The sequence below is a fragment of the Anopheles funestus genome, chromosome 2RL (genome assembly GCF_943734845.2).
Source record: "Anopheles funestus chromosome 2RL, idAnoFuneDA-416_04, whole genome shotgun sequence".
In the NCBI taxonomy this organism is placed as follows: domain Eukaryota; kingdom Metazoa; phylum Arthropoda; class Insecta; order Diptera; family Culicidae; genus Anopheles; species Anopheles funestus.
Genome location: NC_064598.1, coordinates 46,002,373 through 46,019,348, shown reverse-complemented (window position 1 = coordinate 46,019,348; position 16,976 = coordinate 46,002,373). Strand labels below are relative to the sequence as shown.

The following is a 16,976-nucleotide window of genomic DNA, read 5'->3' as shown; positions in this document are numbered from 1 at the left end:
GTTCATCATCATGCATCGATTTTCGAGATTCCATTCTAAAGTTTTCCACGAAGAACTTTGAACGGTTTGCTAGTGGTAAAAAAGTAAGATGGTAAACTTTGGCCATAACGGAAAATTCCAGTACGCGCAAACTTGGTAGACGATGCTATGTTCTTGCCCTTACCTGCCTTTGGTGCCAAAGTATTCGCTTTAGTGAGTGAAAATGAGGTGGAAAGACCATATGGTACATGGCATCTTTAACGGTGGTAAAACTGATTGACGGCCACTTGGCATATGCCGGAAGTTCGTATAGAAAATCAACGGTAGCTAATTTGTTGCCAATAGCACGAAAGTAGGTCGAGATTGAACATTACAGAACAACGAACTTGATTGGGAAGTTTTGTAAAAGTGCTTTAACCGGGACACCCTTTTCTGTACCGTACGCATTCCAGCACGAAAGCATTGAATTATCCTGTTTTACGAACATATTCGTTCTTTTAACATTTCAAATCACTTCACTGTCATCAGATTTTTACTGATGTGTTTAGAATAATGCATGATGAAATTTTTTTATTTTACATCATCAAAAGAACTTTATTTTACGTACTTGATGATATCTTGCTTGTCAGAAAAATAAGTTATATTTGGCCATTTGAGCTTTCATAAACATCCATCTCGTACCCCTATTCGACCGAATCTGTTAGTTACCGTTCCAAAATCTAAAGAGAAATATTTATTTTAAACGATTCCAAGTTTTTTTTCCATCCTTTCGATTATTTGTAGAATTATTCACCGAAATCTACATTCCTTGTGTGGGTAGGTAAAGGATGATTAAACAATTAGGTAACGCAAATTTGTGAATTTTTGACCCCTCCCTTCTCTATCGTAACGAAAGGAAGGATCCTTCTTCTATAATTTACTTAATAGTTTCACAAACGCTCCTCCCCGACCCCATCCATCTTGTCGCATAAATTAAAAACGGACTTTTAATGACTTTAAAGGACTGGTACAAAAATCTTTGCTTTGATAAGCGGCCAGTTTCATCATTCGAAGTAACAAGAGAGCGTCCTACTAAGAGGTTCGCCAGGTTAATGCCATGTTATCAATGATAGTTATACGAAATCTTTTACTATTGATGGAATGAATTGAAAAAGATGAAGGATTATTTCCCATTCTTCCGAAATGTTCATACAATCGATAGTAATCAATAATGAAGCGTCTCGAATCATGATCAAAGGTAACATACGAAAAAAACAACATCAATACGATGTACTACATAGAATGGCTGTTACAGGATAGAAGTGAGTGTTACCTCCTCCGCGGAAATTCGTGGATCGTTTCTGGTTTTTACCGGACGATCGAGAGGAAATTAACGAAAGATAAAAGACAAACGATACTTTATTTTTTATTCTACTTCCTCACTCGGTCATGGATTGAATAGCTGGCACCCATACATTAAACATCCATTATCTTAGAAATATTTTATTTTATATAACACAACCCAAATTTGATTCCCCCCCATCGCATCTGTGTAACAAATCGTAACGCTCGTAGTAACCTCTCCTTCCTCTCCTGTCAGTGTTACGTAATAGTTGAATGATCCCTTGTATAATTTGTGCATCGTTGTTAGAACAAACATCCCTTAGACCAATGTCCTGTGTTCCTCTCTTTGGTTAGTAAAGAAAGGCAGTGTGATGCTTTTCCCTTTATGGATCCCTTATATTTGTTAGTCTTTTCTTTGGAGGAAAGTAATCAAATGCTACGGTAGCTAAAAGGTATTTTGTGTTTGGTTAAGTCAACTATTCAAACAGATCTAACCGTAGGTTTTACTCACTTACATCCATACAGTTAATGTATCAATAATTAAACAATTGAACAAGTATTGAGCGGTGTTTTGAAACCAAGAAGAATCATCCCGAATTCATTTGAACTGCTGATATGTTAAACGACGCTAATGGAAAAAAATTCGTGTAAAATTTCTATCTTAACATTAGCTTAAGAAGTTTAGAAGTTAACTTCTAACATAACTTTAGTTATTAAACCTTTTTTCTACATTAATTTAGAATATGTGTCTAAATGTCTATTTACACGTCAAAATGCTTCATCATCCCAAATTGTTTTCACCAATTCGGTATGTGTTCTCTGGAAAGAATTTCCTTCATATACGATTGACAAATCCTATTTCTGGGAAGTGGAAACGACCTGTTCACGAGTTTAATCATTACTAACGTTGGTTGTTTTTTTGTCAGCTTTATCTCTAGAACGACTTTATGATGCTTTGTATGTTTAATCTCTTCCAATCTTACTTTTCCGAATTCCGACTCGACTGAATAACAAAAAAAAAGTTAGCCTGTTTTTTTGTACGAACACAATTGTCCGCTGCCGTTCAATATGACAATACGGCAAGCGAACACCGATGGAATGCCGGAAACATGAAAGGTTAAGCAGCAAACGCCCGGTAGCCAATGTCCGAAACGGTACCGTCGATACCTTCCGGTCGTTTCATAAGCTTATACACAGCAGCAAAATGCACATGAGAACCACACTACACTACACCGTCCCACCGTGCTGAGTTGTCCGTTTTTTATGTGAAGCTTGTTCTTTTTGTTTTGTTTAGTTTAGTTTTTGCATTTCTACACATGTTTTATTCATGAAGTACGCTTTGTGAATCTTTTGTTATGCATTGCTCCTTGTGTCCGGACGGCAGGGATGAATCCTCGGGGTTGGATTGTCCATTTTGTTTCTGCCAACCACATTTCAGCGCCAATAGAAGATCAGCACCGATAAAAGCAGAAAAGGGTGGGAAACACCGGAAGAAGTTATCCCGGCTCGGGAACGGTCATGGGAACGTACCGTACCGTTCAGCAGCTGTTTGACTGCTGCCAGTGCAGCGTTTCATCTTCCAGCAATGATTTAATCTGAAGAGAGATAATAAATTGACTTTAGCCGGTGAACCGCAGCTACCACCGGTGGCAGTGTACGTAAAAGTGAGGACATCAGAACAACCGGCCGGGAAGTGGGAAACGTGGTAAGGTACAGGACAGGGATGGAGCGTTGAAAATTGACTGAAAATGAACCAAATTCCAATAACTTTGAAACCAGAGAGATCTGACGATGGCGATGATCGTGAAAGGCATCCGGAGGAATATGTGTGGGCAGAAATTGCCTGTGGCATTTATGGAACGTGGACAAACATCTGTCGACTGTTTTAGCAATTTTAAACCGAGGGAGCACAGAACCATGAATATGATGATGATTTTTTTTTCAAGTTGATGTAACAGACAGTATCAGTGCTAGTATCAGTCATATGGTGCTGGTACGAGCTAATAAAATTACATAAAAATTACATGTAGACAATTTTTTTCATTTTTTGCACAAGGACATTCAAATATAAGACGATGATTGGAAAAGTTACAGCAATACAGTGCGTAACACAACTTTAAGATTTCTAGTTTATTTTAGGAAAAAGAAAAGAAGTATAAAAGATGTTTAAAACAAATGTTGTACAAAGTTTTGAAGATTAACAATGAATTATGATAGGATAAATAAAAAACTAGAAAAAAATCTAAAAAATGTAAAATGTAAAAAAAGTATCATTTTCAGTTTTCATTATGCGAGGAAAAGTTGGTGCATTTTTATGATATTTTTTTTATTTTTGAGACCTTCGAAAGTGAGTAGCTAGTTGGTACAGAGCATGAATGAGTTGAAATGCAAAAGTGTGAGTAAAATTTTAAAAAGTTCATAAACACTCTTCATGCTGGGTTGAAACCATGAATTCACCTTTATAATGAATCTCACCTTTTCTCTGTGGGCGCATCTCTAGAAATAAACTTTACAACTTTGTAGAGTTTGATTTCCAACTATCTCGTTAACTTTTCCATTTATTTTCAACTAAAAAATAACCATCTTTTTTTCATCTGTAGATTTAATTTGTTAGCAAACGGATAATTAAGCACCATCATGTTTCTGAATATTTCCGTTTTTTGTCCCGAAATTATGTTCACCGCGATGTACTCGCAAAAGCAAAAAGTACGATAATATACATTAATTGATTTCCTCTTGGCCTGTCACCGAAACATGTTTAAAACTCGAGCTGTGTCGGATGTCAGCTGGTAATAATAAGCCCAAACCGCACCACAAAATTGAGACACAGTTTATTAACGAGCACGAAAAGCATGGTTCCTGCTCATTAATCATGTGAAGATAAATGAAGCCTTCGGCAATCAATCCACTTTGGGTGATAATCCGCGCTTACAAGCAGCAGCTAGTAGTATGTATGCGTGTCCTGTATCAGACACACGTGACTGTCGTTCTTGCGGCTCAGTTCAACCCGATCGCAAGATTGATGCGATATTTGAACTGGGAGTGCGCCATACGTGATAAGATAGTCCGTTTTTAAGCTTACCTTGTAACCTACAGCAAGCCTTCATCATTAGGACTAAGTTTCGTTAATTGAGCTTCTGGTTCGAAATTGATGCGAGCTGCCCGGCGGGAATAATAATGATCGATTGAAAACTGAACGGGATCACGCATTTGCGCCTCGTTCGGTAGAATGTGCCATTTCCATTCGATTGATTTTCACCATCCAAAAACCGGCCGGCACAGTTTGGCATATGTTACCGTTTCATGCTTCAATTTACGCTTAATTTCATCAGCCCGTTCGGTGCACGAACACGATACCTGCTTGCCCGGAAAGGGACTGTTTGGTGCAAAAAAAAACCCGGCAAACGGAAATCAAATTATTTTCCGTCGATGGCCAACGGAAAGCATCCATCAATTTTGGCCCATGACAAAATGAGCGGAAGTGACAGTAAAACAAAAAATCGTTTTACTCTCTGAAGGAAGGGACAAGTGAGAACAAAAACTGACCCGAAAAAATAGGGACAGCATGCAAATCGTGCTACATAAAGAGCAAAAAAAAACATTCATCAATCAATACATATTTTTGAAGCGATCAATTGGGTTTTATTTTTGTGTGTTGTATTAATTTTTACCCATTTCATCATTCCATACTGTTCAGTTTTCCCGATTTCGACCATGCAGTCGTCCACTAAGGGAAATGGTTGACGAATGGTGATTGATTTTTCAACTGTCCATCTCCGGTGTGTTGCGAAAGTTTTTATTGTGCCTTGCAACGGCCTGTCGCTCATTAGTACAATAAATACAATTTGCTGTGTGATTTTTATTTCCCTCGTTTCCCTCGTAACGAGCGATCGTAACGCAAAACCCGTCTGCTAATGTTCTGTTGTTTGTTGACGGAAAGGACTTACCAAAAACTGGTCGCCATTGGACAATTTAGGGGTTTCCATTTCGCAGCTAAACCTCTCTATCAAACCCACCCTAATGACCGTCATGTTCTGTTTGATTTTAATTAGAGCTCACAATTTGGGGATGGGTGGGTACAAAAAAAATCTTCGGACTTGGTTCGTTAAATGGAAACATCAAACAGAATTTGTAGAGATTCTTTTAGAGAAATGCATCATAATGTTATGTTTTTAATGTTTTCATTAAGGATTTTTTTTTATTTTGTATGACCATTTTCGTCCGCTAGTCAGAACTGTAAAATGGAAGACAAATTAATGTCTATAATGTCTGTAATGTAAGTTCTAGAATGACTTCGGGGTATGCATGGATTTTTATCATATTAAGCAGAGTAATTTTGGATCTTTTTCTAATAATTTGGTAGCGAAATCATACTTTGAGCTTCTCACTAATCTTCTATAATGGCTTCCAAATCTTCCAAATAAACAAAATTCTTTGAGATTTTTCGATTCCTCGAATCGGTACACGTTAGCTGTAAACTCTTTTTTCGTCAACGGATCGCTGTATGTTCCGCCTTTATGTTGTTGACAAGTATCGCGTTTGTCATGCTTGTTTCGAATGCGTAACAAACATCGTTAAAGTTACGGCTTCTATGCATGAAAGGGCCATATAATCCAAACATCGATCATCCACGAGGAGCAAAGACTGCAATCGCGGAACAGACTTAGAAATTGATGACCGTGAATAGATCAGGAGACTCAGAGTCGCCATTAATTAGCCGCAAAACAATCTCCTAGCGTTTAGCAACGTTTCCTCAAGAGGTGAGAGTCCAAGAAGTAAACGCCTTGGGCGATGGTCAAATCGGTGGCATACGCTAAATGGATTCCAGTTGTGCGATGGGTCATGTGAGTGGACAGCACAGGGCCTTAGCGCAAAAGGAATCACGAACCCTCGTGGGTTAGATTGACATCTAAACCTATTCGTTAGAGGCTATTCGTAGAATACCTTCATAATATCCTTCATAAATATTCGGTACGAGCTGTCGAATCTTAAACATTAGGTATTTAATAGTAGAACATGAACTACAAAACCAATGATTCAGAAAGATATACACTTTCTTGCTTTCCAATCGGCATATCTAGTGATACACCGTCCAAAAACCGCCTTTGATTCAATCGAATAGTTTCCCCTTGTCCATACTGGTTCCAAAGAATTCCAAACAACTTCGACGGGCAGAAGTCTGGCAAGACTTAAAACAAAAAACGATTTAACTTTCGTGTCTTGTTTCTTCTGTTTGTGGCTCAATAATCTTAACACTTCTTGCCTTGATATTTCGAGACTTTCTTTGACTTTGATTTGCTTGTTGCTTCATAAGTTCGCAACAGCCTGTGTAATGGATGCCGAACCAGATGGGTATTTGGTACTGGTACTTGTCGTGTGAATTGTACCCAATTTCGACTTACATAACTACGTGCTATTTTTATGAGGGCAATAACATTTTGTGAAGAATTTAAACCAAAGCAACATATTTCTTTCACCGTAATCCAACGATACCGGTTCATGTTCTACGGCTTATCATATGTACCATTTTTCTACCATTTTAAAGATCTTTCTGCCTTTTGCGCATCAATCACCTTAAACCACCGCACGGTGTGTTGTGATGTGTGATTTGTTCGGCTGTCAGATTACAACTCCCAACACTTGAGCAGCGTCGTATCTGTGGCCGTAGGTGTGGAAGCGCTTCGGATTGGGAGAAATCTACCGGCTTTGGCCTCTGATGGCTTTTTGCGAAAGTGAATGCATAAAAGCTATCGGATAAAGCGGCTCGAGAAGGCTCGAGAAGTCTTTTCCGTGCTGTTGAACGTTTTACGTGAAGTGAACTTTTCGCACTGGTTGTGGAGTGTGATAACAATCTTGTTGTTGTTGGCTTGATGCTTTCTTTATTTTTTCTTCGTTGCTTTTTGCAAGATAATCGAAAATCCCATCCCATCGAACAAGACGATTGGTTTACAAGATTTTCACGTATTCGTAATCGTATGGATAGGAACGTACGAAGCAGAATGGAGGTGCAGAAAGTGTAAGCAGATGTATTGGAGTGACGGAAGATGATCAATCGGTCGAAAGGGTGGGCGGAAAACTCATCACAGATACAGTTTATTGCTGATTGACTGTCAAAGTCAGCTTGTATGTATGTAGTTTATATTTACAGACCAACACAAACGTACACCAAATATAGATGGAAATCGAACCAACCAAGCAACACACAAATTTTCCCAAAAAACCTCACCATAAGCCGAGCGAGATAAAGCAATGGGAATGGTTTTATTTTCTTCATCAATTTCTATTTTATTTCGTCCGGTTTCTATTCACTAGCTAGCGTTCCGTTCGATAAGGGCAATAGATGCTGCCATTCTGGTGGTAAAGACTCTCGCCACCAACGGTCGTCTACTAGATCGCTAGCTAATATTTACGCGACCACAAAGCGGCCACAAACTGGCGGGTTTTTTTTTCTTCTTGTAATTCGCAGCAAGGAAATCGTTCGCTGCCGACGACGATCTCAAAACCCGTAAGTCAAACAAAAGCGTCCCGAGTTGATAAACAAATTCCACCGCGGGTCCCCAAACCACTTGCAGCAACTGCTCATAAATAGAGCGACATTGGTTTCACCTACGACAGTGGGAAATGAGATAAGAGGAAAGTTTTGCCAAGGTTTTGTTTTGCTTTAACAAAAGCCGCCTCATCACAGTCGGGCTCATTTAATTCCGATGCAGGAAAACCACATTGAATTATTTTTTTCCCCTTCTTTTATGCGAAACACATTGTGGTTACGGAAAAGAACGTATAAAATGTGGTTTTGATGAAGTTGTAGAATTTGGCAAGGCATTATTTCCCTGTGATTTGTTGCTTAAAATAATTTGATTCAAACAAAAAATGCTTCTCATAAATATTAGTGGTTCAAATTGAAAATAATTGTGCAATTCACCGCAGAAACCAAATGGAACATAGAACAAAACAAATTAAGCATAATTATGGATGGTAGCAAAATTTAATCATTTATAATGGTATGAAAGAATTGTACCGGGAAATGTTTTTATTTATTTTTCTGGTTGATTAATTCTAAATCCAATCAGAGATATACAACATTATAGCCAAAATATGAAATGATTACAATTGGAATAATTATTTCTACTCATGAGCTAATATGAACAAACAATAAGTAGAAAATATTTCCGTTAGAGGAAAAAGTTTATCTATGTTGCCTTCATTAAGAAAAAGTAATAGTAATTGAACCGAGGAGAATAAGAAAACAACGCAATGCGCGGGAAACAATCAAACATTGATAATAATGAACTGTTGTACAGAACAGTCTCCCCTATAACCGAGGATCAGCTATGAGCTAAGCTGCCTGAAACAAATATTTACCCAAGCTTTACCCCTCCCAGCCTTTTCCCTCGGGTGCAGCTTCCAACACCTGCCAGCGTACAAGTTCGCGCGAAGAAGCTTCCGATTGCTGATGAAACGAACCGAAATCAATTAGACAGGGCGGTTCTATTATTGTTACTGTCATGTGCCTGCATTCCCGTGACGAATTTCGATTCCAGATGAGAGACAAAATCAACAACTTCATTTGCCATCATAGTCCGTCCGCCGTACGTCTTTCATTGCGTTTTCTCGCGTGCTTGCTCCTTCCTGCTGTTCGCATGCGTTCCGTACGTCCTGCGACCGTTGAGACGAATTACGTTTATTTGACTAGTCGCTTTTGCGGTGCCCGGAGCAAGTTTTCGATGAAGTGCTAAATTGTACGGTGGCATTGATAAGGGGATCGAACAGATCGCGTGCTTTCGTGCTGGTGTCGAACAGGTGGCCGGTTACGATGGTGTGGTATGAAATCAAATCATAGCTCGCTTTCAGGTGCCGTTGATAGTTTGCAGGTGGGGTTAGGTTTTTGCTTGGAAAATAGCCTACAGCATGTTGTCTTTACATTTTCACTGTCATTCTCAAGTTTCGTTGTGATAACTTCTAATCCAATGCGGATGCGAGAGAATTCGGGGTTTTTTGTTATTGTTTTCAATGAAACATTGTTGTGTTGGATAAGCACGTGAAAATGATAATCTAAAAAAAACTCATACTTCATGCTTCAATATTCATTCGTTCTTCTATTTACATAACGCATTCATTGAATTCATTAACATATTTAATTTCGATGAACCAACGAATTCATTGTTTCCCGGAATGGTTGGTCTAGACACGTAATTATTCGTTGCATCAACATCTAATTAACCACTATCATGTTAATGAGATCGAACTTTGATGGTTTAGAAATGAGCCAAATGGCAGAAATATCATGAGCTGAATTTGCTTTAAAGTTAACGCCTTTTTTACAGTTACGAAAATACCTAAAAATAATCAAAAGTTTAATTTAATGCCATTTCAAGAATTGCAGACAGTTCGGTTTTAAAGTAAAGGATAAACAGACAGAATGTTAAAACAAATCAATGTTTTTTCTTCATATTTTCAAATATGCTGTCAAAATCAATAAAATGAAAAAGATAAATAACGTCTCTAACAGTCTAAAGAGCAAACTCATCACCAAGGCGCGTTTTCCGCCTTTTTAATGATCAGCGTTTTGCAACATGGACGCCATAATTTCTCGAGAACTTGAGAGCCGGATTATTTGAAATTATAATAAGATTACATAATTACTTAATTGTGCTTATTTACATAATTACTTAATTAACTAGCACTTAACTAGTGGTTTTATTCTAAATTGAGCCTGTTTGTTTTGCAATAAGATAAATTGAAACATTTTTTGTGTAAGGACTGGAAAAGATCGATTTGATGAATTATTATTAAAATTTGATTTGCCTTTCACCAGTTTAAACTATTTTCTTAAATATTATTTAAAATATTATTATTTAAAATAATTGAGATAGCTATTCTTAAAAAATAGAATGCAACTTGTCTGATTGGCAAAATTTTCAACCAAGTTTTTAATGTTTTTGATGCTATAAATTTTTTTATAGAAATAATATTAATGGTTTATTTTTATTTCCAAGACGGAACTTTAATTTAAATTTATAATGGAACTAAATTTATACCTGATATTTTACCACCAACTCTTTTTTATCAAACAATCAAGCTTGTCTAAAAATGACTGGGCGCCTCCATTATGATGGGTTTGAGCTTACATAAAATTAATTTTATTACTATTTTACACAAACTATTCATCACTATTTTTACACAAACAGGCAACTTAACACTTATTTTCGTATTCTCCTATCACTTATCATTCACACCATTATTAATACAATTCCTGTTTTATTTCTTCGCAGATCAAATACCTTAAGTGGACCTGAGTTTTGGATAATCTTCTGCCGACATGACGTCACCACTACCACTGCTGCGTTCCTTTTCCACCGAGAACCAGAACCGTGACTGGAGCAAGCGGTTTTCCTTACGCATCAAGCAGAAAAGCAGCAACGATGGCAAACTGGTAAGTATTGCAAAAGCTTTTAGCTCGTCACCATCGAATACGGCTTCAGGTACAATACCGGGATTGCCCTAGCCAAGCTTGTTCTCTTCTGGAACTTTGCTAGTTCTCCGTTTTTGTGTCGTTTGTGTAACAACTAGAAGGAGAGGGAGGCACTTTCACCATCACCTCCCTCCACGACAAACACACATTCACACCGTACTCACCCTCTTTACATGCTCCCCAAGCACACTCACACTTTTCCTTGATTTTCTGTTTTTTCCTATTTTTTCTTCTTCTTACTTTCGGCAATGCCCAAACTTCCAACGCACCCCCGTGGCACTACGCAGGACTTTGCATCGTTGCGCAAGAACAAATTTGCACGCCGCTGTTCATCCCTACGCCAGCAGCCCACCGAACAGACCACGTCGAGCGTTACGCTCGAGCTGGAGTCCGCATCGCCGGCACATTCCATGACCATCCACGAAAACAGCTCACCGAAGAAACCGAAGTGGGAGGTCATCGAACACTTCAAATCGAACGTCCGGGGACAGGAGTCGATCAGCAGCAGTCTGATAGCGGTAAGTTAGTGTTATTCTAGCATTTCTGTTTGTTTGCTGTTTGTTGTCCCCTTCTGCCGTGTATTTGCGTTGGGCCGTTCCTTGTTTTTGTGGGGAGGGTCCCTTTTTTGCACAGTGCAGGCGTAAGATTTGTGTTTGCACAGGAAGACGATATGAAAGTACACGATCGTTAGCCCTCCATCCTCTGGTAGTGAAGGTCCTCACCCGACAACTCCCTCACAGAGCACAGCGCACAGTATGAACAAACAATAACAAAGTATGATTTATGTGTGGCCGCTGTGTATGTGTGTGGTTGAATCAGACTTGTTGGTCTAAACAAGAACCGTCTCGGGAAGCTAACTTGCCAACAACACTGCACTATGGCTACCTGACAGGATGAAGATTGAGTGTCCGGTTGATGAAGCTTATGATTGCATTGTGGTAATCAGAAAAGGAAAACAAAAGTTTCCATCAGATAGATTGTTAATTAAAATTAAAGCAACGGTAAGAAATTCGCCGTAATTGATGATCCTCCACCTGAAGCGCTGTCATCAACAACGGGACGAATGGAATTTCAATCCGGATGGGAATGTTTTTGTCGATGATCAATCGGCCGTGATGAAACTTTTCCCATCCCGAAATGCTACGCGTGAAGCCTGAAAGAAGGTTCAGCTTTCCTTTTTTACGTAAGGATGGATCACCGGTCTATCAGCACCGGCAATAGGCCACGGCAGTCAACGCACGCGACGGCAAAATTACGAATGCGTAGCGTACGGAAATCGGCGATGCAATCGTGCGTAGAATATTTCCACACGTTTTCATCAGATTGATACCGTTTCGGTTGTGTTACCTTTGATTTCATTCTGTTTCGCTGGCGCTCGAACGGATCGAACGATGTCGTCGGAATGTCAAGTAGGGAAAACCACGCAACCGAACGTGGAAGGCTTGCATCGGCGGGTGAAATAACATCGGGAAATCTGCACCGACCGTGCGGGCAATGGCAGAGCAGAGTATATGGCGCGCTCTGTTTCGTATTCAAATTTAATAAAATGTAAACGATACCATACCGCTAGCGATGGTTCTGCTGGTTGGCTTCGGTGGCTTTGCAATGTGATGTGAAGTGGAAAAGAGATAGTTGAGAAGAATTTTGTTTTTCTTTTGTCAGCAGATGCGAACCGTATAAATAGATATGTTATGGGAATGAGGTTTTTCTTTGGTATGTACGTATATATTTTTATAACGGCAGAACAAGATGATGTTATCAGATTCGTTCAAACCGTACAATGGAGTTGATGAAGTATGTTAGTATACCGATGTATATGTTGTTTTAGTTTGACATGAACTACAGCTTTGATAAAATTTGAAATTATAATTCTTCACATCCAATAGGCAACGATTTACTTGTAAACTTTATTTTGAATAACATTCGATTTGTTCGAACTCGATCTAGCCGATCTAGCATTTATAATATATTTCTCTAGAGGAAAATGGTCAGCGGACATGCCTTTAAAGAGACTGTAGATAAAGGGTTAAAGTGATCCTTCAGTTCTGCTAGGAGGTTAAAGCAACTGGCATAACACTGAAGAACTAATTGATCAAAATGGATACTGTTACTTGTGGAAGTTTCAGTCGACCCCGTTATCATCTGAACATCAAGCAATCACTCGAAAGTAACTGCTTTCTTTCGAGAATTTGAGAATATCGAGAATTCTATTCAGCAATGCTATATTTCACGATTTCAATGGTTGACGAGAACTACTGGATTGGGCGGATGGACTGAGGGTCAGGTGCGTTACGTTATCCACTGAGTTGATGACTAATCACGACTTCTTCTCACCATTCTCCACAAGAAGGTCTTACAGTGGCTAATGAATATGAAAAATTTTTATTCTTCAGGCCTTGCGATGATCTCGAATGTGGTGACAAAGTTTCTTCCGTAAATTGGAGCTTTCAGGGGTTAACGAATAAGACATCTTCTAGAAAATTAGAATTGTTAGAAAGTCTTTTTGGGTTTGCAATGATCTGGAATGTGGCGACAGAGTCCCGTAAATTGTCGCTTTTATCATGAAGTACCTCGCGAAAAAGTATGTGATCTCTTAAATTAACTTAACCTAGGCTCGTAATGCCTAGATATCATTAAATTGTTTCCATTGATAAGGTTTGTTAAGACAAAAGTTTTTTTTTTTATTTTTGGCTCGGTTAGAACGGCCTGACTTATTTTACGACGTAGCAGGATAGTCAGTCCATGCTACGTGGGGACTGTCCGGATGGGATTTGAACCCGGTCCTGCCGTGTGGACCGGCGCCGTTTATCACATGCACCATCGGGCCGCCCCAAGACAAAAGTTTTACTAAAGACCAAAATCTCTCTCAATTGTCACAGAGATGTACCTCACTCAATGATTGTTTTTGATTTTGAGGATATAACGAAGTGGTCAATCGATCACAATCTACTTCTTTTATAGTACTACAACCTCAAGAGGACTTGGGCTGCCATTTCATGGCATCTTTGATTTTATTGATCCGTGGTAGAATCCGTGGTCCTGCGTACGGGAAGGAGTACGGCCCGAGTGGGATTTGATATTCAGTCCAATCCGGCCATCCCAAAAAAGAATCAAATTTTAACAATTTTGTTTTGAAATTTTGAAATCTTCCGGAAAGCTGATGGAAGGCAACGTAGTAGAGCTTTGAAGGAATTCTTTTGCATTAATTTATCTTAGTTAATATTTTTCAGTCCTTAAATATCAATCCATCTTGTCAAGGACTGCAATAATTCATTTGCATTTATTTTTCATTCAAGTCATAAGCGTATTTAATGCTATTCGCAGAACGAGGTTTTCTTTTATGTTTTTAACTCTATTTCATTCAATATTCAGCTTTCTATTTCCCTATTAAACTTTTATTTCAACTACCAATTTAAACTTCCAATTAAATTCAAACAAAAATCATTTGGAATGTGGTTGAGGCATAGTTAAAAAAGCTTTCAGCAAATTAAAGCTACGGTTTAAAGTTATTCTCAATATTGAAGCGAAACTTTATTATTTTGTACGTTAGCAAAGTACATCATCTGTAAAATACGGAGAATAACATAGAATGTATGATATAGAGCATGTACAGTATGCTAACCGGAAGATTTAAGCCCTGGAACACACTATCGGATCATCTCTGTTCCAAATCTATCGCTCACTTTTCTCGGAAGCAACCACACACTTGGACGGTGTATGCGAGCGCGTATCAACGACATCCCTTTCAACTTTGTTGGTTTTATCAAGGGTAAACTATCTGCAGCCATCAGAGCTTTCAGTAACCGAACCCGTGGACGGGTTCAAGCGCGCCACGTATCAACGATCACCCACGGTATACATAAGCGAAAGTAAACCGTGCGATCAGACGACACACTCGGCAAACGGCACACGATGCAAGAAGCTGCTCCTGTCCATGATGCTCCGTTGGATCTAGCGTATACCCATGACAACCTGTGGACTGGCTGTGCCGGGGTTTTTGTTTGTTTCCATGCAGACGACTATCAACGTCGTACGATTACGGCACTGCAAACCGACAAAGGCCGTACGCCAAACAGGAGATTGGAATCCGCTTTCCACTTCCCGTTTTTTTTCTTCTGCTCCACGTCCATGTCCACTGGTGCCAACCGGTTAAAAAGAGGTGTCTCTATTCGTTGTATGTCGGGGTGTGTGCGCCCGCTCGCTCGTTTATGATTGTGGTGCAAAGCGTTTAAGGCAAGTAATTGTTTTATGCACGCGAAGCGATAAAGCGTGTTAAGGTGAAAACCTCCCGGTACTCGGTTCTTCGATCCCCTACGGTATCACACGTGGACGCGACGATGTATCCGGCGTTTTGTCACACAAAAACATAGAAAGCGAAGCGTGGTGTGGAACGGTTTCTTGTGCTCCAGGCACAACGTATAGTGAGAACGGATCCCGTTGTCAGGACAATCGGTTCATTCCGAAGGGAGGATTTTGTTTTTGACGGTGCAAGTCGAGAACATAAAAGTACAAGCCAAGCATTAAAAGTAGCTTCCATTGTCCTTCTGGCACGGATCTCTCCGTCCCTCGGCGATGGACTAGCCTTTGTGTCCCAATGTGCGCCCTTTACGCTCAGTTACGAGCGTATATGTGTGTGTGTGTGCGGACACAGGTGTTTTTATGTCTTACCATGGAATGAATTGGAAACATGTCCATGTAGGTTTCTTTTTCCATCTCCCGCGATGGTTCACCCGGTTCAGGTGTTTGCGAAGCATCCAGAATAAACTGTAAGCACCATTTCAATCATGTTCCGCAAAATCAAAGAAAGGGCTGTCGTGTTTCCCATTCTTTGTAAACGCTTTATGGTGTCACCGGTTTTCATTCAAAATCGCTTTTGCACGCTTGAAGTGGCCCGAAGTAAGAGCAATTCCGGTAAGTCAGGTCGTAAAGTGAAGCCGACTACGCATTGCAAGCTTGGTTTTTTGTTGCAGCTATTTTTATAATCCCTCAGCATCATTTATAATCTTTCTGTTTTTCTTTCTCCACCGTGGACAACGGTGATGGTGGAACCCTTATGCTTTGTCCATCAAATGTTCCAAATGGACAGGTTCATAAACTGTGTCTGGGTTTACCATGTACGCAAAAGGCAAAGAGGAGGGCTGTTAGGGATCATTGAACTATTATGTTATGAAGGTGAGATACTACCGGCGTTACGATTTGTTACACAAAGAAGAGGGGAACTCAAATTTGTGTTATGAAACATAAAATAAGATACTAAGATACTTCTTAGTATAAGAATAAGATACTTCTACTAAAAACACCCGCTAGGGAACACCTAATCGATCATGTGTGAGTAAGTAGAATGAAAAATATAGTATTGTTCCTAAAAGTAAAAGTATAGTGTATACTTTCCTTTCATAAATTTCCCCATGATCGTTCGAAAAAAAACCTCCATAAACGATTCTTCGACACCATGAGAACATCCCACCCCGTATAACAAAAAAAGCTCATTTTTTAGAATATGTTCAGGACCAACAAGGCATTCAAGGGACAAAGTCTTGCTCGCTGCATTGAAAACACCACACGCACGAACGACTATGAGGATGAAAATATGCGAACGAGCAGGACGAAGAGACGATCGTACACTGCCTAAAATAGGATTAAGTACAGGTGTAAAATATTCTACATAATGTTCAATTATTATTCTACACTTCCATCATCGTTTATTGTGAGTTTAAAATCACAACCATGGACTGACTATCCTGCTACATATTTTACAAGTTTTGATACGGCCAGGCAGTTTTACGAGATGCTATCTTGTTGAACGGCTATGGTTTCTAAATTTTGGAAAGGAAAACAAACTTTTAATTCAAAATTATTATAGAAACACAAAAACAAAGCAAAATTCCTGTGTTATTTTCAAGAAATTTCTGTGTTACGAACGTTTAACATAATAGCAGATCAAAAGTATTCGATCAGGTCCATTAGCATGACAAACCCTGTAAAAATCCTTTTTATGTTTTTCTCTCAGGATAGGGGAAGGTGGAAAATCTATTGCGTAAATAATTAGGAGTTAGAGAAGCAATGCTTCCATCGTTACGTTTTGTTACAATAGGGAATGAGGGGGCCAACAATTCACTATTTTGGCGTTACGTTATGGTTGAATCATCCCTTACTTTCTTCCATCGTCCATCGTCTTTCCAGGCGTTTGCTTCCTGTCACA

The 16,976-nt window shown here is 39.2% G+C and overlaps 1 protein-coding gene across 2 annotated transcripts in view; it reads left to right on the top strand.

Moving 5' to 3' along the window:
- The window catches only part of LOC125765400 (adenylate cyclase type 6), an 87,493-nt gene that overhangs the window by 30,413 nt on the left and 40,104 nt on the right, over positions 1–16,976 (top strand). The window contains exons 2-3 of one of the 2 annotated variants that reach the window (XM_049430461.1): positions 10,575–10,735; positions 11,062–11,292. In XM_049430461.1, coding sequence (XP_049286418.1) covers positions 10,622–10,735; positions 11,062–11,292 — 345 coding nt within the window. In that variant the 5' untranslated portion in view covers positions 10,575–10,621. The remainder of the gene's footprint in view (positions 1–10,574; positions 10,736–11,061; positions 11,293–16,976) is intronic. The other variant, XM_049430462.1, reaches the window with a different exon arrangement.